The 24,238-nt window shown below is 38.0% G+C and overlaps 1 protein-coding gene across 7 annotated transcripts in view; it reads left to right on the top strand.

Annotated features, from left to right (window-relative positions):
- The window catches only part of ZC3H13 (zinc finger CCCH-type containing 13), a 97,499-nt gene extending 76,714 nt beyond the window's left edge, over nt 1–20,785 (top strand). For 5 of the 7 annotated variants that reach the window (XM_087865135.1, XM_087865139.1, XM_087865138.1 and 2 more), the window contains 7 exons: nt 2,685–2,788; nt 3,132–4,322; nt 5,082–5,603; nt 8,004–8,156; nt 9,195–9,395; nt 14,783–14,946; nt 19,935–20,785. In XM_087865135.1, the coding sequence (XP_087721261.1) occupies nt 2,685–2,788; nt 3,132–4,322; nt 5,082–5,603; nt 8,004–8,156; nt 9,195–9,395; nt 14,783–14,946; nt 19,935–20,105 (2,506 nt within the window). In that variant the 3' untranslated portion in view covers nt 20,106–20,785. The remainder of the gene's footprint in view (nt 1–2,684; nt 2,789–3,131; nt 4,323–5,081; nt 5,604–8,003; nt 8,157–9,194; nt 9,396–14,782; nt 14,947–19,934) is intronic. The other 2 variants (XM_045796788.2, XM_087865137.1) reach the window with 1 other exon arrangement.
- Nucleotides 20,786–24,238: the final 3,453 nt, after the last annotated feature.

Genomic DNA, 24,238 nt, shown 5'->3' with positions numbered 1-24,238 from the left:
TGTATCTCATCATATCCGCTTTACAACTAGTTAATGGAGTTGACCAGTCACCAAGAGATATTGCCTGTGCTATTCCTGGTAATCCTTCCTGAGTTTTGTGTTCTTACAAGTCTGGATTCACTAGCCTCAGCGCCAGAAGCATTCACAGTGTCTTAAAACTGAAGGAAGCCCTACAACCCCTGCATGGTTAGAAGATGATGAGAGGAGTTGTCCTCTCTTGAGCTGTGGAATTATAGTATGTTACTGGGATCCAAAGGTGTATTCTTATTATTTCAAATATCTGAGGACAGTTTCGATTTTTCTTTCTTGTTTTCCCTTCTGTCTTTTTTTTTTTTTTTTTTAAGCCAAAAATAATTTATTTGCTCAGGTACTGGGAAGTCCATGGTTGGTGTTCATTTGTTCTGATGTGACTGTATTCAGACTTTCATACGAAGTATTGGGAATGCTCTCTCTCCATCTCTCCATTGTTTTCTTCTGTGTGAGTTCCAGTCTCAGAAAGGTTTTCTCCACATGATGGCTAAGATGGCCCAGGCATATGCTGATCATCTTCACAGCCCTCTCTGTATGTTTGGGCTCTCATTAGTTGAGGAGTAGACAAGGGAGCTAAGTCAATCACTGTAGCCATGAGAATTTTGGACTCATTGGTCAATTTTGCGGTTTTATGGACATAAAGCCAACTTCATTGTAATTAACTGCCTTTTTTTTTAAGTTTGCTAAAACAAACTGTGGAAATAATTTATATATTCAATTCCTTTGCTTCTGCCTCCACCTCATTTGAATCATGGTGACTGTAGCTCCCTGCTTAAAGTTTCTTTTTTCATCATTGCTATTGTAGATTATGGTTATGGACAAAGAACATAGCACAGAAGTGGAGGCTTCTTCTGTTAGGTCTTGACTTCCCTTCAGTCTGCAGCCAGGGTTCTGTAGTTCACCCACTGGCTTCCCTTTCCCCACGTTTAAAAAAAAATCTTACATTAACATAAAATTCAGATAATGGCATTAACACATGTAGGCACACAATACATATTATTTCTCTTCTCTGACCTCCTTAAGCTAAGATTAAAATTCTGAAATCTTTGTTTTTTATCATTATCCAGTCCTGTGCTTTGATTTTATTTTTCCATGATTCTGATCTCTGCTTACAGTGGCAGAGTTTATTCTGGTTCTTTGTAGCTGGACAATCCAAACATTACAAGGACCCCAGAAACTTGGGAGTCAAAAAGCTCTATAACAATAACTAGCTGTCTGAGATATTTTTATCAATTATATTGTCATCTCAGTAGTTGAATTTATCCAGAACTGTTTTAACTCCTATTATGTAGAAGGTTTTATTTGCTGAATTGCCATACTATGTATTTTACTCTTAATTTTGTTTCTGTAGCTATTTCCTTGAAGTTAAAGTTCTTTTTTGTATATTTTAATTATTTATTCTGGTATATCAATTATCTATTGCTGTGTATCAAACCACACAAAAAGTTAGTAGTTTAAAACAACCACCATTTATCTGCTCATAATTCTGTAGATTAGCACTATTGGCTGGGCTCAGCAGAGCGGTTCTGCTGCTCTTACTTGGAATTACTCTTGTGTCCATTCTGTCCAGCAGTTTAGCTGGGTCTGGATGACCCAGAAATGGCCCCGCTTTTATGTCTGGCATTTGGTACTGGCTGTTGGTTAGGGCATCTCTTTTCTCCTCCACGTGAACTTTCAACTCCAGGTAGTCTAAACTGTACATATAATGATGGAAACATACCCAGAGGGCAAAAGCAGAAGTTGTGTTTCCTCTTGAGTCCTGACTTTCCAAACTTACACTGTGTTCTTTGACCACACCCCCTTGTCATAACAAGTCAGTTGGGCAAGCCCAGATTCAAAGAGTGGAGAGCTAGACGGCCTAATGATGAAGAGCTTTGGCTAGGGAATTGTTTGAGCTGGGCCTGCAAGTTGTCATACTAATCTCTTTTTCACCTGTTTACTCGTCTGTGTAAATGAGCTGTCAAGGAGGTAGGTGTGATGCAGTATTTTTGCCACTTTTGACTATAGTATTTATAAACAATGTTAATTTTTAAAAAAGTGACCAAAATTTAATGAAAAAATAGGAAAATACTAGAATAATTTAAATACCAGAGATATAAATGACTAGTCCTTTAATGTTTAACAAGAAATACAGTGAACATATGAATTATTTTATTAACTTGGCACAAAGCAAGTGACTTAATTCTTAGAAGAGGGAAGGAAACAGTTTTTCCAGTATACCCACAACATGACTGGCACTGGGCTTATGATATAACTAATTTAAATTCATGTCTTTTTGACTCCAAAGCAAGTACTAAATTTTCTCAGTTGGCTCCCCAACATAAAGTATTTCTTTAGCATAAAAATGTAAAATTAATAAGTTTTAGTAGAGGGTGCATCAATATATTAATGCCTCTGTTGTATGTTACCATCTTGTAGTAGTTAAATCTGGTGATTTAACAAAGAAAGATCTGTTGCTGTGTATTTTAAGTCCATAATTGTGTGTCTTAACAAATGAAGTGAAGAATTTTATTAAAGATGCTGAATACCTTTTGTATGATATAGCTCTGACAATATTGCTCTTACAATTTTATATTCTAGTTAAATAATACTAAGAACTAGTAAATCGCTTTTTCATCCTCTGGAAGTTTATAAATTATATTTGTCCAACTTAGGAAACGGTATAGAAATGAAGGGAGTCCTAGCCCTCGTCAGTCACCTAAGCGCCGGCGAGAACATTCCCCCGACAGTGATGCGTACAACAGCGGAGATGATAAAAGTAAGCAGAATCTGTTTTCTGTGCTTTTCTATCCACGTTCCTTTATAACCATGAGACCATTCTTTGGCATTAGTAGAAAATGATGAAGTAGATTTAAAATTTTTCTTGCTCTGCTGCCTCTGAATATCTCATGTGACTGAAGTATATGCTAGAAATACAGTGACTTTATCGTACTGGCACTGTCATCTCCTATTATTTGTAATAAAGCCATGTTTTGAGTGAAATTATTGCCATTTTTAAAGTTTTAAAATGGAAAGTGAGAGGTTGGGTTATTATTATTTCTGTGTAACATGCCATGTTGTTTACCTGGTGAAAGTGTGATTACTTTCATCTTTTTGTATAGATGAAAAACATAGACTCTTGAGCCAGGTTGTACGACCTCAAGAGTCTCGTTCTCTCAGTCCATCACACCTTACAGAAGACAGGCAGGGTAGATGGAAAGAGGAAGATCGTAAACTAGAAAGAAAAGAGAGTTCAAGGCGCTATGAAGAGCAAGAGCTCAAAGAGAAAGTCTCTTCTGTAGATAAGCAGAGAGAACAGACAGAAATCATGGAAAGCTCAAGAACTCGTGCACAAGACATGATAGGACACCACCCGTCTGATGATCGAGACACATCTGATCGGGCTCACGATGAGAACAAGAAAAAAGCAAAAATTCAAAAGAAGCCTATTAAGAAAAAGAAAGAGGATGATGTTGGGATAGAGAGGGGTAACACAGAGACAGCATCTGAAGATGGTCAAGTATTTTCACCGAAAAAAGGACAGAAGAAGAAAAGTATTGAAAAAAAACGTAAAAAATCCAAAGGTGATTCTGATATTTCTGATGAAGAAGCAGCCCTGCAGAATAAGAAGAAGAGAGGCCCACGGACTCCCCCTATAACAACCAAAGAGGAACTGGTTGAAATTTCCAATGGTAAGGATGGCAGTCTAGAGGATTCTCAGAAAAAAGAAGATACCGCGTTCAGTGACTGGTCCGATGAGGATGTGCCTGACCGTGCGGAGGGGGCAGAAGCGGAGCACACCGCCACGGCTGCGACTCCCGGAAGGACTCCTTCTCCGTCTTCTCTTCCTCCTCCCCCTCCTCCTGCGGCCACTGCTGCCGGTACCACTGCCCCTGCTGCTCTTGCCACGTCCGCCACCTTCAGCACATCTACCGCCGCCATCGCCTCCTCTGCCACGCCCACCAGCACCGCCAGTGAAGACTCACATAGAAAATGCCATAGAACACGAGCGGAGAAAGTAGAGGCACCTCACGTTACTATAGAAGACGCACCACATCGCAAGCCAGTGGATCAAAAGAGGAGTAGCAGCCTTGGGAGCAATCGGAGTAATCGTAGTCATACATCTGGTCGTCTCCGTTCCCCATCCAACGATTCTGCCCATCGAAGTGGAGATGACCAGAGTGGTCGAAAGAGAGTACTGCATAGTGGCTCAAGAGATAGAGAGAAAACAAAAAGTCTGGAAATCACAGGAGAGAGAAAATCTAGGATTGATCAGTTAAAGCGTGGAGAACCCAGTCGAAGTACTTCTTCAGGTAATAAAATTGAATTATAATCTAGCCAAGTGTTTCCTGTCTTAGTATATTTTATACAGTTTTATATTTTATACAAATTATAAAGTAAATGCTAAATCGGTTATGATATACAGTGCCTTAAAGTATAAGGAACTTAAAAGCTTAGCCATGCCGCCAAAATGTTAACCATTAATACCAGCATGGTAATAGAGATACTTTGACACCCATCAGTTTAATATCAGGATGTTAGTACGTTATCTTGGTGGAAGGGCTTATGTATTCAAGTCCCTTATTGCCTAAAATTTTAACCTTCCTGCTCTTCTTCCTGCAGCCAGTGCTTTTTCCTTTGACCAGAGAAAAAAAGGTAGGGTATATAGGAAGAGATCAGATAATGAAGTGATCCATTCTATTAATGCTTACCCATTTTTTATGTATGTATTTCTTGGAAGATATTTTGTGGTTATAGTGGAAATAAACACGTTTCCTTGTCTTTTACATATTTTAATTAGCACTTTAATGGAGACAGATCAGTTTTTCCTTAAAATGAGTTCCTTGAATAATTGGGAATATAGAAACATCAAATTGTAAGCTTTAAAGGACCCTATAATGAAGCATTTTCTTTTTCTTTCTTCCTATTGAAGTATAGTTGACATAGAATGGATTAGTTTGAGGTGTTGTATAGCACAGTGATTTGACTTACGCTGTGCTCACCACAAGTGCAGCAACAATGAAACACTTTTTTATCTTCTCATGTGTTAACTCTTTGTATATTTATTTTAGATCGCCAGGACTCAAGGAGCCATAGCTCGAGAAGAAGTTCTCCTGAATCAGATCGACAGGTCCATTCAAGATCCGGGTCATTTGATAGCAGAGATAGGCTTCAAGAACGTGATCGATATGAGCATGATAGAGAGCGGGACAGAGAGAGGAGAGATACAAGACAGAGAGAATGGGACCGCGATGCCGAGAAAGATTGGCCACGGAACAGGGACCGAGATAGATTGCGGGAACGCGAGAGAGAACGAGACAAAAGGAGAGATTTGGACAGGGAAAGAGAGAGACTAATTCCTGATTCTCTGGAAAGAGACAGGGACAGAGACAGAGACAGAACTTTTGAGAGTTCTTCTCAAATGGAGTCTGTTAAACGCAGTGAAGCAAAACTGGAAAGTGAACATGAAAGAGACCTAGAAGGCACTTCCCGAGACTCTCTTGCTTTGGATAAAGAAAAAGTGGATAAAGATCTAGGATCTGTGCAGGGATTTGAAGATCTAAACAAAGCTGAGAGAACCGAGAGTGTGGAAGGTGAGTGCCACACGTTTTTGTCTGTTACCCTGCTCCATTCTTTTTCAGATTATATAGAAACAAAATATTTTCTTACGAAGGTGTTCTGATGATGCATAAGGAAAAGCCCTATGATATTTCAAGAACATGGTTCCCTGATTGGAACTATCAGGGTAGACTTGGTTCAAATTAGCCTAAATGAAGTAAAAGAAACGTAAATGCAGTGTCTGTAGATGTTAAAAAATAGTTATCATCCCCTTTTCTTAGATATTAAAAAAAATCACATAAATGGAAGCTATTTCTTGGTTCAGAGATGGACTAAATAACTATTAGTGATCCTGTGTTCTGGGACAGTCGAGAACAAATACATGAAACAATACATGTTTCCTGAAGCTGCATTCCCCTCTGGCCCACTCAGAGCCAGCCTCATGTGGGGAACATCATTCTCCACTGCCCCACTCTTTCTTCACCCCCAGGCTGCACCACAGACTGACTCACACCTCTGAATTCTCTGAAGGCACTACACTCCAGCTGTCTTTGTATTCTCTCTTCCCACTGCCTGGTAGATGTTTGCCCTTTTAGCTTCTCTTACTCGGACGTCAACTCCCAGGCTGTGCATCATTTCCTGTATGAAGCCTTCTCTGCTAAAGGGACTGTTTCAGGTTGCCGTAGCCCCTTGTCGGTATCGCTTTTATAGCATCCCCACACTGTCTCACAATTATTTTTCCATGGTTTTCTCCCCACTATACGGTACTCCTTTGTTAGGGACCATAGCTTTTCATTTCTTTATCATCAAGATAAAGACTTTAGCAAGGACACAGTAAATGGTTAATGAAAATATGTTCTGCCTGTGCATACATACCCCACATCTTATTCTTTGGTGAATTATAAGCTAGCCTAACAATAGTAATGGCTCCCCTGGAATTCTTCTGGAAATTCTGCCTCCTTGGGATTGTCCAGTTCTGGTACCAATGCTTATACCATTGTTCTGATATAACCTCTCCATTTTAAGCCCTCAAGAGACTTCTGGGATACCTCTATGTAAGTGGCAATTTTTTACTGTTCTTTTTATTTGCTGTATTGTAACATTGGGCCTGGAGTAAAATTCACATTCTTTTGGAACTATAAACATCTTTACCATTTCTTGGTTGTCTGATTAGATATGTTCCAGTACACCATCTGTTATATATTTTTTCTACTTGACAGAAACATTTCTATCTCAGTGTTCTTCACATTACATTTTCATCTCAATTTTGAGTATAAATAGCCTCGCATCATGAGTCATATTACTAATGGAGGTACAACCTTGGGGTATAATTGAATATAATTGAACTAATCATTATAACTCTCTTGTGACTGGAGTCAGTGCCCCTCATCCCTAAAATATATCATTCACTGGTTGTGATCACAGATAACATGGCATAGAAATTTATAGGTGAATTACCTAATGTGAGATGAAAAATTTTATTCACCTAAAGTAGGAAAATGAGTTGGATAAACTTGAAAAAATAAAAATCCTATCATCTGCATTTATGTTTAGACATATATTTGTATAATGAAGTCATTAAAATTCGTTACCTTAGAAGTGAATTGGGGGAGGCATAAGGGGATTATTATAGAATTTAATAGAATAGAAAATTACAGGATGACTAGAAACATCTCATAGTTTGCTACAGATTTATACCTGTAAAGCACAGTGTTGCATTTTGATAACTAGTGTCGTAAACTCAGTAAAGTGTGTGGCTAACTGCTGATTAGATATATTAAACATACTCTGTAGTTTTAGGGTAATTTTAAGTACACAACTAACTCACCAGGTGACAAAGCTTAGCCTTTGTGGTTGAGAAAGATTGGTAAGATAAGTAAAATGTATGCTTGTGGTACCAAGAAAATATTTTTAAATTATATTACAACTTTCTTTTTAAAATTGTGTTGGGATAGGAAAGATGAATTGGAGGTAAAGAGATGATTAATGGCAGTTTTACATTTTTACCTCACTGCTGTAAAGATCTTCATATCATGAGCTGAATGTTATGAACTAAGATTTAAGTTTCAAATAAATGTTAATAATTTTGCAAGTCTTTTAAGTTAATGAGTTTATTTAGGTAAAGAAATTACTGCATCCTTTTGGAGTTAGTAAATTTGGATTTACTTGAAGTTTTATTATAAAAAATAAACACACAACATTAAGTTAGTGGTACCTTTTGTCATATAAATTGTTTTGATATTGTTCATACTATGTTCTTGCCATTAAAATTAAATTCATTTTATTTTTTGAATTGTCAAGTATTTTGAATAATTAAGAAATGTAGCCTTTTCTAAGGAAAAATATACTTTTCAGATATTTTTAGTGTTTCCTCTTTGGTTTCACTTAGCTGTCCCTTAGCTGTGCTCTTTGACATGAAATTAATCTTTCCAAAGCAGGAGATGACGAATCCAAGTTGGATGATGCACATTCTTTAGGATCTGGTGCTGGAGAAGGATATGAGCCGATCAGTGACGATGAACTAGATGAAATTCTAGCAGGTGATGCTGAAAAGAGGGAAGACCAACAGGATGAGGAGAAGATGCCAGGTAATCATTTATAAGGGTGGTCGAACATAAAAGTTATCTGATTTATGGTATTAAGGTATTTTTTTTTGTCCCTTTCATGCTGTGCAAATTAATGAAAGGCAGTTAGAATTTTTCCCTTTATATTTAAGACTGAAAGGCCAATAAAATGAAAATTATATGTTCTGCTCATTTTTAAGTTGACATTGTCCATAAATTGGAAAGGGTCCCATTTAAAATAGCAAAATTCTAAGATTTCCATTCTGCAGGTTAAGATTCATATTATGTGACCTGGAATCTAACCAAATACTGATTGCCTAGCAACGTTCTAGATGGTAGATATATGGTACAGAGCTTCAGAATTGTGGTGCTACAAGCCAGCTTTTGAAACAATCATTCAATCATTGAAATTATATTTAAACAGTATCTATATACCTCTATCAGTTTGCTGAACTCAGGAATTATTTTCCCTTGTAGTATACTTTATGCATTGCCAGAGCTGCTTCTAGTGACTGCACCATGAAGCAGCACCCATTGATGTTCCTGTTGAATCATCCCAAATAGTCTGATTGTTAGTAAATTTTTTAAAAATCATTGTGAGGGTCTTTGCTTTGGCTGTGTAAATTTTTATTTTGACTTAATTTTTTGTATTTCATAATTTTTTCTACTAATGTATTAGTATGTATGATATCTTTTTTATCAAATGCCATTAGGTACATCTAAATAGAACATTACTTTGTTAATTTTTTCAATTGTTCCTTGTCAATGGATGGATGATTTGTTCTCAGTATTAAGAGCCAGTGCCCGAGTTATTTGTAGGAATGCGTTTGGGTTTTCGTTTGCTTGCCTGTTTTCTTTTGGTGACTTTTTTTTATTGAAAAGGTCCTTAGATTCTAATTATTAGTCTTTATAGGAAAGCTTTCATTTTAAGAATAGGACGTTTTTGGTTCAAAGCACTTGTTATTTAATGCGGTCTGCGTTTTGCAATTTCTGTTTCTCTAAAGATAACAAGAATGCTATTTCTTGGTGTAAAAAAAAAATCCTGTTCTTAACTTTCTACAGATCCATTAGATGTGATAGATGTGGATTGGTCTGGTCTTATGCCAAAGCACCCAAAAGAACCACGAGAGCCTGGGGCTGCACTGTTAAAATTCACACCTGGAGCTGTTATGCTAAGAGTTGGGATTTCTAAAAAGTTGGCAGGTTCTGAACTCTTTACCAAAGTCAAAGAAACATGTCAGAGACTTTTAGAAAAACCCAAAGGTAAGTCCATTCTTTGTGCAATGTCTGCTGTAACTGTTAATTAAGATGCCTTTGCAAAGGGTGTGGTTCGTTCTCATGTAGCACTTACCATATAGGAACTTTTTTTTTTGAGGAATCACGTATGTTTTTTATTTAAATCTTCTTTGAAATTTTAAAAAGGAATTTTGACCATGAAAATTAAAGCCCACAGAAAAGTTACGAAAATACCACAAATGATCTTTCTTACCATACTCACTTTTTAACAGGTAAGTTCAAATGTCAGAGCCCTCAGTGGTGTTCCCAAAACTAAACAAAGCAGAGCCCGAGAGTGGACTAGATATTTTTCATACCTAAGTGAACTGGGTGTCTTGGCAACCCATTCCCCTGGGAAATGCAGAGTTCTACCCAAATGCAAATGTGTAGGTTTAAGCCTTTAACAAAGGGATAAAAACTTAGAACTTGGTGTCAAGGCCAGATGGTCTGGATTCCTCAACAGGTTCACTAGTTATTAGGTGTTATTTAATCCCTCTGTGTTAGTGTCACCATCTGTAAGCTGGGAATAATTAGACCATCAATTTCATAAGATCGTTAGGAGAGGAGCAAATGAGGTATTTTAAGTAAAATACTTAGAACAATTCCTGACATGTAGTGACACTCAATAAATATTGACTGCTACTGTTTCGTTTGAAAATATTTTATCACATTGATTTTAGACCTTTTGGCAACAACTTTTCACTGTTCTGCAGTTTTTTCTATTTTCTGGAATATTCTTTTATGCATTTTTTTTCTGTTTTATCTGATTCCTACTTTATTAATGGGAGGGGGATGACTGGGTGGTAAAAAGGAAAGGAGATAAAATATTAAAGCAGCATTTAATTTTCTATCGTGTTTGTGAGAATAAAGTTGAAAGATTAAGCTTTTTACTAAAATTGAAAAAAATTGTCTTATTGTTCCATGAGGTTTTTTCAGCTGTTAGCATAAGCAGTAAACACTCTTTGTTTTGACATGTCCCAATGAACATAGAATGTATGTGCATGAAACAAATTATAATTGTGAATGTATATTAACTTGACAAATGACCAATCTCTTGGGTTCCTGCTCCACTCTTTCTGCCTTGTTTGGTTGGCTCTGTGACCTTAAGCAAATAACTCCTGTGATTATAAAATGGAGCAAAACCCCTAAGGTCTTACCCACCTCTGAAGCTATTTGCTCTTATGACTTTGCTAACTGTAGAAATGCACTGTGGCCCTAACTTGATGACATACAGTTGTAAAAGGGGGTTAATCGTTGCTTACCAATCAGATCTCTCCTGTTTTTTTGCTATGCTAGCTTTATTAGAGAACGAGAGAACTGATACATGATGCTGAATATAAGTTTCGAAAGGAATGGGACTTTGTTTACTGCTGTGTCCATTGTCTAATGATCTTAGACATTCTTACTAATTATGCTATTGCCTAGAAGAGAACCCGACGGACAGTAGGTGTACAATAGGTATTTGTAAAATAATTGGTAGTGATTTTTTCTATCCCATTTAGTCTGTTTCAGTGCCCCAATACTGAAGAAAGTATATCCCTACGCTATATGTAATTTTTAAAAAAATTCTAAGATTGAAAACTGAAACCTTTACATGTATACTGAAATTTAAATTGCTTTTGTCTAGGTTTTCTGTGTGTAGTGTGATAGATTAGATTAAAAACAAACAAGTACAGGGGCTCCTGGCTGTCCTAATTGGTAGAGCCTGCAACTCTTGATCTCAGGGTCATGAGTTCAAGCCTCATGTTGGGCGAAGACTTAAAAAAAAAAAAAAAGGTACAACTAAAACAGTCTCTTGAATAATTAGGTGGTAGTCATTTCAAAACCACAAACTGGAAGTTTAACCATGTTATACTTTCTAGGGACATGTGTAAGTGTTTTGTATTTCTGTTTTAGAAGCAGAAAATAAGGATTTCAATAAAGAAATTTGTCATAATGACCAATTTTCAAGGAAAAAGATGGGCTCAGTGCACATTTCTTCTGTATTATAGTGGAATGGTAGTTAATATTTCAGGGTTTTTTAGTTTTTTTGTGACTATCATTGATTGGCTCAACACGTTTATGTCTGAATCACCTAAGGAACAGCTTTTTTTCTGCTTAGGTGTGCTGGTCCAGGCGTGGACATTCTGGTGGTAGGACCCTGGCACTGTATTTCACAGAGCTCCTCAGAGAATTCTGATAGACCCCAACATTTGCAAACTGGTTTAGAGTTTTTTCCTTATATTTATTTACCCTTTTCTTCTTTCTGTACCTATTGGCAGGTATCTAAACCTGTTGACTAGATACATCATATGAGACTAGTTTCTTGTTAATTATCTGATCTCACTATACTTGCAGTTCAGGAAATGAAAATGAAATATGCGGTTCCATTCATTCTCAAATGTGTCTGTTTTGTTTTTGCTAGGTGTTACTATTTTCCTTTCTGGACTGTAACGGTAACGTGTTTGATCATGTCATAGAAGCAGTATCTGGTACCTTTGGTACTTCTGGCTAGCTTGTAGAATGCTAGCTTTGAAATTACGACTCTGTTACATATATTTGGATTACTAACTGGCCCTATTCTGATATTTTGACTTTTTAACCCAATGTCTTTATTTTCCGCTAAACTTTATAAAAATAGAAGAATTGAGATACTTGTTTTCTCCCTGTCTGCATGTTAGGACTTAAAACTGATTTTAATATGTTGTTTTTATAGAGACCAAATCTAGGATAAAATTTGCAGGTTGTCTAACACCTAATCACTTTCCTGATTTTTTTTTTTAGAGGTTCCACAATGCAGCTGTATTACTGCATTTGAATCTTGCTATAATAAAGTACTGAAATCTAATCTAGAACTTTATGTAATAGTCAATGGTAGGCAGTATGCTGAATTGGACTTCACCAATTCTAAATGAACTTTTCTTCCCAGTCATGAACAGCAAAGTCTAAATTCTTTCTCCCTAGGCTGTTTGTCTTACATCTTAAAGAGGCTATCTGAATATTTAACTTTTGTTTGAGACTAGCAACATATAACTAGATATTCAAGACTTTCAGAGGATATAGTGCCTTTAAAATTTTTGCACTGAAGTATGGTTGGCACTGTGTTTCAGTTGTGCAGCATAGCAATTCAGCAACTCTGTTCACCACAAGTATGGTTGGCATTGTGTTTCAGTTGTGCAGCATAGCAATTCAGCAACTCTGTTCACCACAAGTGTAGCTGCCGTCTGTCACCATGTGCTGTTACAGTACCATTCACTGTCTCACCTATGCTCTACCTTTTATCTTCTGTAGTCTCTTCGTTCCGTAACTGGAAGCTTGTACCTCCCGCTTACCCTTCGTCCATTTTGCTCATCGCCCAACCTTTTCCCCTCTGGCCACCATGAGTTTGTATTAATTTGTCTATGGCTTTGTAGTAGATCTTGATATTTGGAATCGTGATCCCTCCAGCCTTGTTCTTTTTCCCCCACGATAGTTCTGGCTGTTTGGGCCCTTATGTGGCTCCATACAAATTCTAGGATTTGTTCTAGTTCTGTGAACGTTATTGGTATTTTGATAGCAGTTGCACTGAGTCTGTCCCGGAGGTTGCTTTGGTAGAGTATGGACTATCTTAAGACCGTCCTTTGGAACCATGAGCATGCTGTGTTTTTGCATTTGCTTGTGTCTTCAGTTTGCTTCATCAGTGTTTCATAGTTCTCAGGGTACAGCTCTTTCACCTCCTTGGTTAAGTTTATTCCTAGTTATTTTATTGTTTCTGGTGCAATTGTAAATGGAATTGTTTTCTTAATTTCTTGTCTGCAACTTTGTCATTAGTGTATAGAAATGCAACTGATTTCTGGACGTTAATTTTGTGTCCTGCAACTTTACTGAAAGCATTTATTACCTCTAGGAATTTATTACCTCTAGGTAGAGTCTTCAGGGCTTTCTGTGTATTATGTCATTTGCAAACAGTGGCAGTTTTACTTCTTCCTACCAATTTGGACACCTTATTTCTGTGGCTAGGACTCCCAGTACAGTGCTGAATAAAAGTGGCAAGAGTGGACATCCTTGTCCTACTCCTGATCTTAGAGGGGATGCTTTCAGTTTGTCACAATTGAGTATGAGGTTAGCTTTGGGTTTGTCATGGATGGCCTTTTTATGTTCCCACTAAACCCACTTTTTGGAGAGTGTTTATCATGAACAGATGTTGAATTTTCTCAAATACTTTTTCTTCACCAACGAGGTAATAGGATTTTTATCCTTAGTTTTGTTACTGAACCATCCTTGCATCCCCAGAATAAATCCCATTTGATCGTGGTGAAAGATCCTTTTATATTGTCAGCTGTGGTTTTTTTTAAATATTTTGTTGAGAATTTTTACGTCTGTGTTCACCAGACATATTGGCCTGTGGTTTTCTTATTCTGTGATGTCTTTGTGTGGCTTTGGTATCAGGGTAATGCTGGCCTCATAGAATGTGTTTGGAAGACTTCCCTTCTATTTCGGGGGGGGGGGGAACAGTTTGAGGTGAATGGGTATTAATTTATTACCTTTTCTTCAAGCGTTTGATAGAATTCACCCCTGAATCCCATCTGCTTCTGAACTTTTGTTGGGAGCTTTTGATTACCCGTTCAGTTTTGTTAACTAGCAATCAGTCTGTTCAGATTCTATTTTTTTGATTCCGTTTTGGAAGACTATTATGTTTCTAGGAATTTATCTGCTTCTAGGTCGTCCAATTTGTTGGCATATAATTTTTCATACTACTCTTCTTCTAATCCTTTGTATTTCTCTGGCATTGGTTGTTACTTCTCTCATTTCTATTAAATTTGTGTTTTCTTGATGAGTCTTGCTAAAGATTAATTTTCTTTTTAGAGAACCAGCTCTTGGTTTCATTGATCTGTTCTATTTTTTTTATTCTCTGTCATTTCTTCTCATTTCCTTCCTCTACTCACCTTGGGCTTTGTTCTTGTACTTTCTAGTTCCTTTAGGTCTAAGGTTAGATTGAGATTTTTCTTGGTTCTTGAGGTAGGCCTATATTGCTGTACGTTTCCCTCTGGAATCTGCTTTTGCTGTGTCCCCAAGACATTGGACTACTGTTTTTATTATCTCCATGTGTTTGTTTTCGTTTTTCATTTCTTTGTTTTTAGTGGCATGTTGTTTAGCCTCCACGTTTTTTTTCCCCTTATAATTTCTAGTTTTATACTCTTGTATAAAGATCTGAAAAGATGCAGGATATGATTTCAATCCTCTTAAATTTATTGAGACTTGTTTTGTGGCCTATAAGTATATTGCCTTTAATATAAAATAATTTTCACCAATGTTATGGGAACTTTGATAAAGTATAGACTATGTGGAATGTTGAAGCAGCCAGTAACACTTTCCTGTCTTAGGAAAACTTAATGCCTGTTTGTTTTTATTGAAAGATGCAGACAGTCTTTTTGAACATGAATTGGGGGCTCTCAACATGGCTGCCTTACTACGAAAAGAAGAGCGAGCAAGTCTTCTTAGTAATCTTGGACCATGTTGTAAAGCGTTATGCTTCAGACGGGATTCAGCAATCCGGAAGCAGCTTGTTAAAAATGAGAAGGTACTGTTGTTTCCTTGGGGAAAAAAAAGCAAAGTATATGCATTGTATGAATGATTGGCATTTTTTTTTTTTAATTTGATTGCTTTAAGGTGAGATGCAGGTCTCATTATCTGCTTTTATGAGCTCGGTTTCCTAGTCTTTTACAGATGTAAAAGGAAGAATTCTATTTATAATAGTATTGATGAACATTCGTGAGTAGCAATTTGTTATTCAAAATTAGATGCATCAAGAGTTTAAAGTATCTTTCTGTGAAATATTTTCATTTGTAAAAAGTTTCTCAAGGTAAATTTCTAGTATGTTTCATTATCTAGACATTATCTAGACAAAAAAAAAATTTTTCCAGATACAGGGTGATAAGGGTATTTGTGAGAAGAAATAGTGTTTATGAGAATGTACCAAGTCAGAAGAAAGGGAAATAAATACAAGTGATAATATTTAAGCTTTTTCTTAAAGGGAATTGAAACAAGAGAAATAGAAATTAAGATTTGGGAGAGATCCGATCATGAGAAATTGAAAATGTCTTAACTTTAAAAAGCCTAAGAGAGTTGATTTTAAAAGATTAGGGAAATATTCATTAGCTTTTTACCTGGGGACATTTAAGAAAACATTGCTAGCAGAAAATGTACTTCATTAAAGAAAAAGTCATGAAATAGCAAGGGATGAACTCAACTCTAAAGATTAAAGTCTGGAAACAGATACAAGGCATAGGAGGCTTTTAAAGTCTTCCCTGATTAAAGGGCCGGCTCAGAACTACTCTTGACAGAATTGCTACATTCTTCTTTGCACTCCCATTTCATATACTTCGTATACTACTTAGTTCTCTTCATTCTGTTGCCTAAGTGCCCATTGCTCCTTGCAGCTTTTCTCCATTGGAGATTTTTCCAAGAGAATTAAAGCCGCGATAGCCCTAATAAGCATGTATGTAAGGAATCACCTTCTCTCTTATGTATCTGGAGTGGTACTCTCTCTTATGTATCTGGAGTGGTACTACTGCCATCCTCAGTATCGAATTTGAAAAATAATCCAGCACATCATTTTCTCTTGGCTCAAGTAGGGGACTTCAGTTGAGAAAGGCTGCACATTTTGAAGTCTCACCAGAATCCTGCCCCCTTTTTATAAAAAATACTTTGTGGTTCTTCCTCTAATATGCCATAGTGCTTCTCAAAAATTGTGACAACCAAAAATACCCTTGTAAAATTCTCCTTGAGAACCGTTGTCAGAACCTTATAATCCTTTAGTACAGGGCACAGACCATTAACTAGCACGTGACACGTTATAAAAAGTTACAGTGGCACAGTATAAATGTCTTAAATGACCCATCTGAAGAAAGCATTGTGAGCTTTCTGATTGCTCAGTGTTAAAAATATTTGCACAAAAGCTGAAGAGACAACTGAAGAAAACTTTCAGATGCTAGAGAATCTCATGAAAAACGCTAAGAAAAATAAAACCTTTAAAATCTATAACTATAAAGGAAAAGTACAGAATAGGACCATTCATTGAGGAAAGTGGTACTTCTTATTGGATGATGAAAAAAAGTGAAAGATGGTAAACTCATATTGGCATTGTCTTTAAATAATGATTTTTAAAATATATAAATTATACTATATCTCAGAAGAGCTCGGTGAAGGATACGAAGAGAACACGTGGCTGCTTTAAATGAGTTTAACTCTCATTTGGCATTACAGTGTTGCAATTATATACAGCACCTGGAGCAAGCAAACGGAACGAAAGAATACCAAAAATAAATAGGAAAACAGAAGTAGTAAAACCCAAAATTTGGTTCTAAAGAGATGAAAAATATTGATAATCCCCTACAAGTCTCACAGATATTATAAACAACTCTGCACATAAGTTTAGAAGAAATGCATCAGTTGCTCTAAAAGCCACAAGCACCAAAACTTCTCAAGAATAGATAACCTGAATAGTCCAATGTCTGTTTCCTTTGGTTTTGTTTTTATTGTCGGAAAAGAATTCTCCACTCTCAGATGGTTCCACTGGCAGAATCTACCAAACATTTAGGCTAGAAATAACACCAGTTCTACATAATTTCTTCCAGAAAATTGAAGGGACAGGAATACTTCCCACCTCATTGTATGAGGCCAGCGGTACTTGGATATCAAAACCAGATAAAGACATCACAAGAAAACTACAGATCAATATCTCTCATGAACATAGACATAAAAAAGTCCTCAAAAGTTGGAAATCAAATCCAGCAATATATAAAAAGGACTACACCACGATCAAGTACCATTTGTCCTGTGAATGAAAGGCTGGTTTAATATTCTAAAATCATTCAGTGTAATCTACATAGTAATAGACCAAAAAGAAAAAAATACTTCATCAGATCAATCGATGCAGAAAAAACATCTGATAAAATTCAGCATTCCTTTACAATTAGAATTCTTAGCAAGCTGGAATTTTAGAGTCTTTTCCTTTTTAAAGGGCATCTACAAAAACCTATAGCTAACATCATATGTAATGGTAAAAGTTTGAAAGATTTCCTGGAAAGATCAGGAACAAGGCAAGGATGTCTGTTCTCACTACCCTACTCTGCATTTTATTGGAAGTTCTAGCCAGTTCAGTAAGGAAATAAAAGGCATACAGATTGGAAAGGAAGAAGTAAAACTGCACAGACAACATGATTGCCTATGTAAAAGTTTCAAGGAATTTACCAGAAATACTCTAAGTTTAACGAGGCCACAGGCTACAAAGCAGGCAAAACCAATTGTATTTCCATACACTAATCGTATACAGAAGTACCTGGGAATTGAAATGAAGGGGGAAATGTTTACCTTGGCTCCCCCCAAAAGGGTACTTAGGTATAAATCTGACAAAGCACGCACAGGATCTACGTGCCAAGAACTATAAAACACTGATTAAAAAATCAAAGATGACCTACATAATGGAGAGATGCATCATGTTCATGGATTGAAAGACTCAATATAGTTAAGATGAGCGTTCTCCCCAAATGGATCTACACATTTAACACAATGCAGCAAAATCCAAGCAGGTTTTATTTTGTTTTTTTTTGTGTTTTTTTTGTAGATACAGACAAAATGATTCTTAAGTCTACATGGAAAGTCGAAGCAACAAGAATACACTAATTTTTTAAAAAGATGAGTAAAGTTACCGACTCACAGTACCCAGTTTCAAGACTTACTATAAGTTAACAATACTCAAGATAATGTGGGACTGGCGCCAGGGAGGAGACACTTAGATCAATGGAACAGAGTCCAGAAATAAACCCACACAAATATGACTGGTCAGCTGGGGGGGGGGATTAAAAAACGGGGTGTGTTTAAACTTTTTATTTTGTGATACTTGATCTTCATCAAAATTTTAAAGTTCTATGAAAGAGACAGAGTGAAAAGACAAGTATATTGGGAGAAAATATTTGGAATCACTTTTTGGAAAAAGGACTTGTATCTAGAGTATATAAAGAACTCTCAAAAATTAACAAAAAAAAAATTAAAGTAGGCAATCCAGTTTTTTTAAATGGGCAAGACTTGAATGGACAATTCACCAAAGAGGATAAATGGATATGGATAAGCACATGAAAAGGTGTTTTAACAGTATTAACCACTAGAGAATGCAGATTAAAACTTTAACGAGCAACATTTGTGAATCTGTTATAATAGCTAAAAACCAAACAACGGAACCCCCGTGGTGAGGGTGCAGAGCAGTTGAAACGGCCACGTGCTGCTGGTGGGAATGCAAAATGGTGCGGCCACTTTGGAAAACGGCTCGGTTGTTTCTTGTAAAGTTAAATATATACTCACTATATGACCCAGTAATCCCGTTGCTTAGCTCTTTACCTTAGAAAAACGAGAACTTACGTTCATATAAAAACCTGTCCACAAAAGCTTATAGCAGGTCTTCTCATAATCTCCCCAAACCAAAAACCCCAGCAGTGTTCTGTACATAGCTCACCGGTAAACTGGGGCACATCCGTTTAATGGATTACTGATTTGTAATAAAAAATAACCAGACTGTCAGTACTATCAATGACACGGATTAATCTCAAGAGCCTGTCTTAGAAATCATACAGTATACAGTCCCATTTGGTGTTCTGGAAAAGGCAAAACAATTAGAGAGACCCTATCATTGGTTGCCAGGGGTTAGAGTTGGGCAGAGGGTGTGAATACAAAAAAGGACAGCAAAGGGAGTTTTCCGAATGATGAAACTTCTCTGATTGTGGTTATGGTTACGTGAATCAATACCTAAGGCTAAACTCACAGAACTACACGTAGAAAGTCTGTTTACTGTATCACAACATATATATTTTTTTAATGTAGATGTGATCAAGGAACCACTGTTCCTTTAAAGATCCTAGAAAGAAGAGAAATGGTACAATGCTCGAGATGGTCAAAACTCACCTAATTTCATTTATGAACATAGTTGGAGAACATTTAACAGAATTTTAGGACAATTTCCAAAAATGCTAATGTAGCTTTAAGTTACAATAATAGAGATACACATTCTAGCAGAAGGGAGGAAGTAGTTTCTCAGTATACTGCAATGGTCAGCTGTCTTCTAGAGAATTTGTTTACTTCTCGAGCCCGCATTTTATGGGACAGTAACAGACCAGAAAGGAGTGTGGAGTGGTCGGTGCTTCTCTTCAGAGGACCGAAAGGTTGTCATGGAAGAGGACAATTGAATTAATGTGCAGCTCTAAAGAAGAGATTTTATTCCCACATGTTCAGCACTGTGCAGTGACTGTTGTTTGCCTTGTCATTGGAAATAAAAGCTAGTTGATGACCGGTCAGGGATTGCTGAAGATTCCTACTGTAAGCAAGAGATAGGAAGAGTGCGTTTTTTGAGATTCCTTGAACCTAAAAACATTTCTTAGTTTTGCTTTTAAATATCTATCCCACATTAATTTTTCTTACAGCTTTGATATTTTTGTTAGAGGTTAACCTGCCTGTCTTTGCTACTGTTAGCTAGTAACCTTCATCTTTTAACATTTGTTTTTGTTTTCGTCTAATCAGGGCACAGTGAAGCAAGCTTACACGAATGCCCCAGTGGTAGACAACGAATTGCTGCGCTTGAGTCTTCGGTTATTTAAAAAGAAGACTGCTTGTCATGCCCCAGGACACGAGAAGGCTGACGAGAATAAACTCCCACAGCCCAGCGTCCAGCAGGAACTGTGTGTGTCTTAGGACCGAGTTCCAGTGACATTTTTGGCACTGTGTTCCTTCGGGATTGCATATTCTTTTTCAGAGTTCTTCGGTGTGACAAACGTCATTCAGGACAAAGGCAGAAAAGATTAATGAGCCGCGGTAGAAGGGTGAAGAACAACTTTGATCTAAAGTTTAAAGACAGTAGTTTTGGCTAACTTAACAATTTTACGTAAATTTTTACACAGTACTTGATACTCATGCAAAATAATGTGAAAACATCTAGATTTAGCAGTTTAATTTGTACATTTTGTTAAAACTGAAGATTTCAGAAAACGGTTGCCACTGCTCTTGCAGCCTCTATTTCTTATGAAATGGAGCCACTGACTTAGGTCTTGGACCGTCCCTGCAGAAGTGATTCTGTTCAGAGTCCGTGTTCGCCGACGAACGCGCACACTGCGGTTTTGTCCTGCACGGAACTCTCGAAAGCGGATGCTGGTCCTGCATGCTGTGTTTGTGGGCAGACCTCCAGCCGGAGGGAGCCGAAGTCCTTTTTTCCTTTCTGAAGTTCTAAAGAAAATTACTAATGGGTCTTTGTTTTTTGTTTTTTTAGATATATGTGCATTGACATGTATATTAGACATGTTTGGATTCTCAGTGGTTTTGTTACCAGAGACTGTCTACTGTTTTTATTTTTAATAAATGTACCTTTCCTTTCCTTGTTCTAGATTCACTTTGCTCTTCATTGATCTTATTCCTGATGTTCTCAGACATTTGTCATCAACGTTACGTTTCATACTTCAAATATTTTACTGCTCAGTAACGCAACAGGAGTTGAGGAATATACTTCGAATACAGCTCAGTAATACTTGAAACAAACCAGGAGTTAACAAACCTTTTGTCGTCAGAGATTTAAAATCCATTGCTATCTTTTTCAGAGCTATAGCTTTTGATTACACGGAACTGTCTAGCCTATAATATGTAAAATGACTTTTTTAAATTACGATACTTGTTTTATTCTGTGTGTAGATATGTAACTCATGAAGTGGACCCTTGAAGGATTTGAAAAGGAATCCAAGCTGAACAGTTTGGGGGCCCACAGTGGTAATAATAAAGGAAACCAATCAAAACTAAAATTTTTTTCATTGGCTCTCACAGGTTTTTTGTTAAAACTGTAATCCTGCATTACCTGGGTCGTTAGTTTTGTATCCTCTAAAGGTAACAACGGTACTGATGTAAAAGTTCTGTTCAAGAAACATTCACTGTCTACTTAATTTGTATAACTGACCCAGCAAAGGAAATGGTCTTATTTTCAAATGACTTTGAAAGTGTATGAGAAAATGCAAGTGGGGGCGGTGGGGGCGGGGGATGGGAAGCGGGGGAATGTAACCAGACTTTCCTGGTGTCTGTTTCCTTTTCCAATTGGTAGATAAAGAAGAAAAAAAAATTAATGACCCTGGAGAAGAAATACCCTTTAAAAAACAGCTTCCTAATTATAGTAGATAATATTTGCTGTAGCACAAGCATTTAAAGTCCTAGAACTTCTAATCCTATTTCCCAGAATTGTGAAACAAAAGTAATGGTTTTCCTGTTTTGTCCACTGACTTTAGGAATGTTTCACAAGTTATTCATTTACAGAATGAAAACTGTACTTAAATTTGCCACATAATCAAATTTGTTGCCTTTTCAGGTTTGTTAGGTTATGGAAGAAAATTGCAGAGCTATTCCTCTGAACATTGAGTCACAGTATTCAAAGCTTGATGTTCCCAGTGGGAACATACTATTAGGCCTCAATTTTTTTTTTTAATCCAAACATTCTACGTATTGCTAATCATATACCCATAAAGTTCTTTAAAGCAAATCTTACTGAGTTTTCCATAAAAGCTCTTGGGCCATAATTAAAGTCTCAGTGCAACCCAATATTCCTGAAAACATCTGCTAGTCTACACAGTTATGTGCTAGTGCGGTTGGAAGTGTGCTGCCCCATAACGGCACAGCTGGACTCCAGCTGCTGGTGATAAAGCGTTGGCAAAAGTAGGTCTGCGATCCAGACTAAACGCGCGTTGGCAGAGACCACGGAGTCACTTGTGGATTTGTTCGGCAGCTCTCCTCACCTTCTCATAGAGGGTTGTATTAACGGATAACTTTTTCACAAGAAGTTTGTAACTCTACCCGACTCGTAACTTAATACGCTGAAAAATCTAACGTGTCACTTGTCTTCATTCTGTGCTGTAACCGCATGTTACCCGCCTCATCCGACCCCAGGACTACATTGCGATTTTATGACTTATCAACTTGAAATCTTGCACCATTGGCAGAATATCCCACATGATTTGTTACTGTCCGTTGGGTAGAGATTAGGGTATATGTCACCCGTGTGCTGAGGGATACCTTCGAGTCTCGGGAAGAAGAGCCAGCAACTGAACCTCAACTTGTTAGTTTAAAAGGTGTGTGGTTCCCACTTCAAGATGGTGATAAAAGGCAGATTCTGAACTCACTCTCCTCCCACAGACACACTAGATCTACAGCTACGTACAGAACAATTTTCTCTGGGGCGGGGCGGGGGGGACCCAAAACCAAAAATAGCTGACTCCTCCTACACATTGGGCAAAAAAGAAAAAATCCACAACGAAGCAAGTAGAGGCTGAAATAAACCCCCTCCTCGGGCTGGAGACCCACAATCAGGAGGGAACTCACAACCCTGAGCCTTGCCCTGAGGAGTGAAGAATTTGAACCCCACACCCTGCGCCTGGCTTTTAGGAGATGCACCTGAGAGACAAGCCCCAAAAGTGTCTAGCTTTGAAAGACAACGGGGCTTTCATCCACAAGACCCCCCATAAGGGTCATGGACTTCCCCATCCCAGGACCCACTGTAGAGGCAACTGTGGGAAAAGCATCCAGACCTTATGCAAAAGAGCCTTGACATTATCGCAAAGCATTGACCTAATTTAAAACACATCTAGGGGCCTATGGAAATACCCTCCCCAAACGGAGACCCATGGGTACCACTTTGTACCATTCCTCTGCCTTGTCCCAGCTCGCTGGTATCTCCTAGGAAAGAATTTGTACACTCATCTGGCACCCCAGCTTTTGTGGCTGCTGCTCAGAGGATACCTCTTAATTGCTTGGCTCTGGTGGCCAGTGGGGCTTATTGTGGGTCCTACAGGGTTGTTAGAGATCCTATAATCTGAGTTACTAACTGGCTACCCACCCCAGAGCATAGCAGTGAGGCAACAGACAACACCTAGTCTTTCTGTGAAAGTGGCCTATTGGCCTTATCTTCATAGCTGTGGCCTAAGGGGCAGGCTTCTAACTAAACACATTTAAGGGCCAACTGTAATCCTTGGCAGAGACCTGGGGTAGGGGGTTGGGGGAACGCTGTGTTGATAAGGCTCTTCCACTACCGCTCTCTGGACTACAGGTATCTCCCAGAGAGGAGCTTGTACATATGTCTGGTGCCCTGGTTTTTGTGGTGGGATCCAGGGAAGCCCTTTGATTGCCTGGCTCAGCCAGCCAGTGAGACTCTCCGGTCCTACAGCGCTGTAACAAACGGAGAAACCGATCTCGGCTGGCTACGACCCACCCCCAGCGTGCAGCACAGAGACAGCAGTCTGGAACACATGCCAAGTCTTTCTGTGAAAAAGGCCTATTTGCTTGTCTTGGAGCTTCAGTCCAAGGGACAGGCTTCTGGTGTGGTGCACATCTAGGGGCCTACGGTACTCTCTGGGGATGGAGACCTGTGGTTGCCACTCGTGCACCCTACCTTTCCCTTGCTCCAAATTGTGGGTGCCTCTGAAAAAGCAGCGTGTGTACACATCTGCTGCGCGAAGCACATCCATTTACAGCCTGGCTTCGGGGGCCGGGAGGCTTGTGTTTACAGGTTCAACGAGACTCTAGCAAAGAAACGGTTCTTTACCTGGCTATCACCCCAGGGGTCAGTGCAGAGGGAGTAGATAGAAATCCGCATCTCCCAGTCTTCTCCAGAAAGAGGTATATTTACATATTTTAAGAGCCTCTGCCTGAGGGTCTGGTTCCCAATCAGCCTAAATCTAAGTGCTGCTAAGATCCCACCATGTGGGACACTGACCGGTCTTGGAATACCCTCAACTACTGGGAACCACTAAAAACAAAGTAGACTGCTTAGAAAGTCACAAAGCTTTGAGAGACAACTGAGC

This window comes from Ursus americanus, chromosome 10 (assembly GCF_024610735.1).
Source record: "Ursus americanus isolate L20-20 chromosome 10, mUrsAme1.1.p, whole genome shotgun sequence".
NCBI classification, from domain to species: domain Eukaryota; kingdom Metazoa; phylum Chordata; class Mammalia; order Carnivora; family Ursidae; genus Ursus; species Ursus americanus.
The sequence above is the reverse complement of the archived record's forward strand: the minus strand, read 5'-3'. Positions and strand labels throughout refer to the sequence as shown.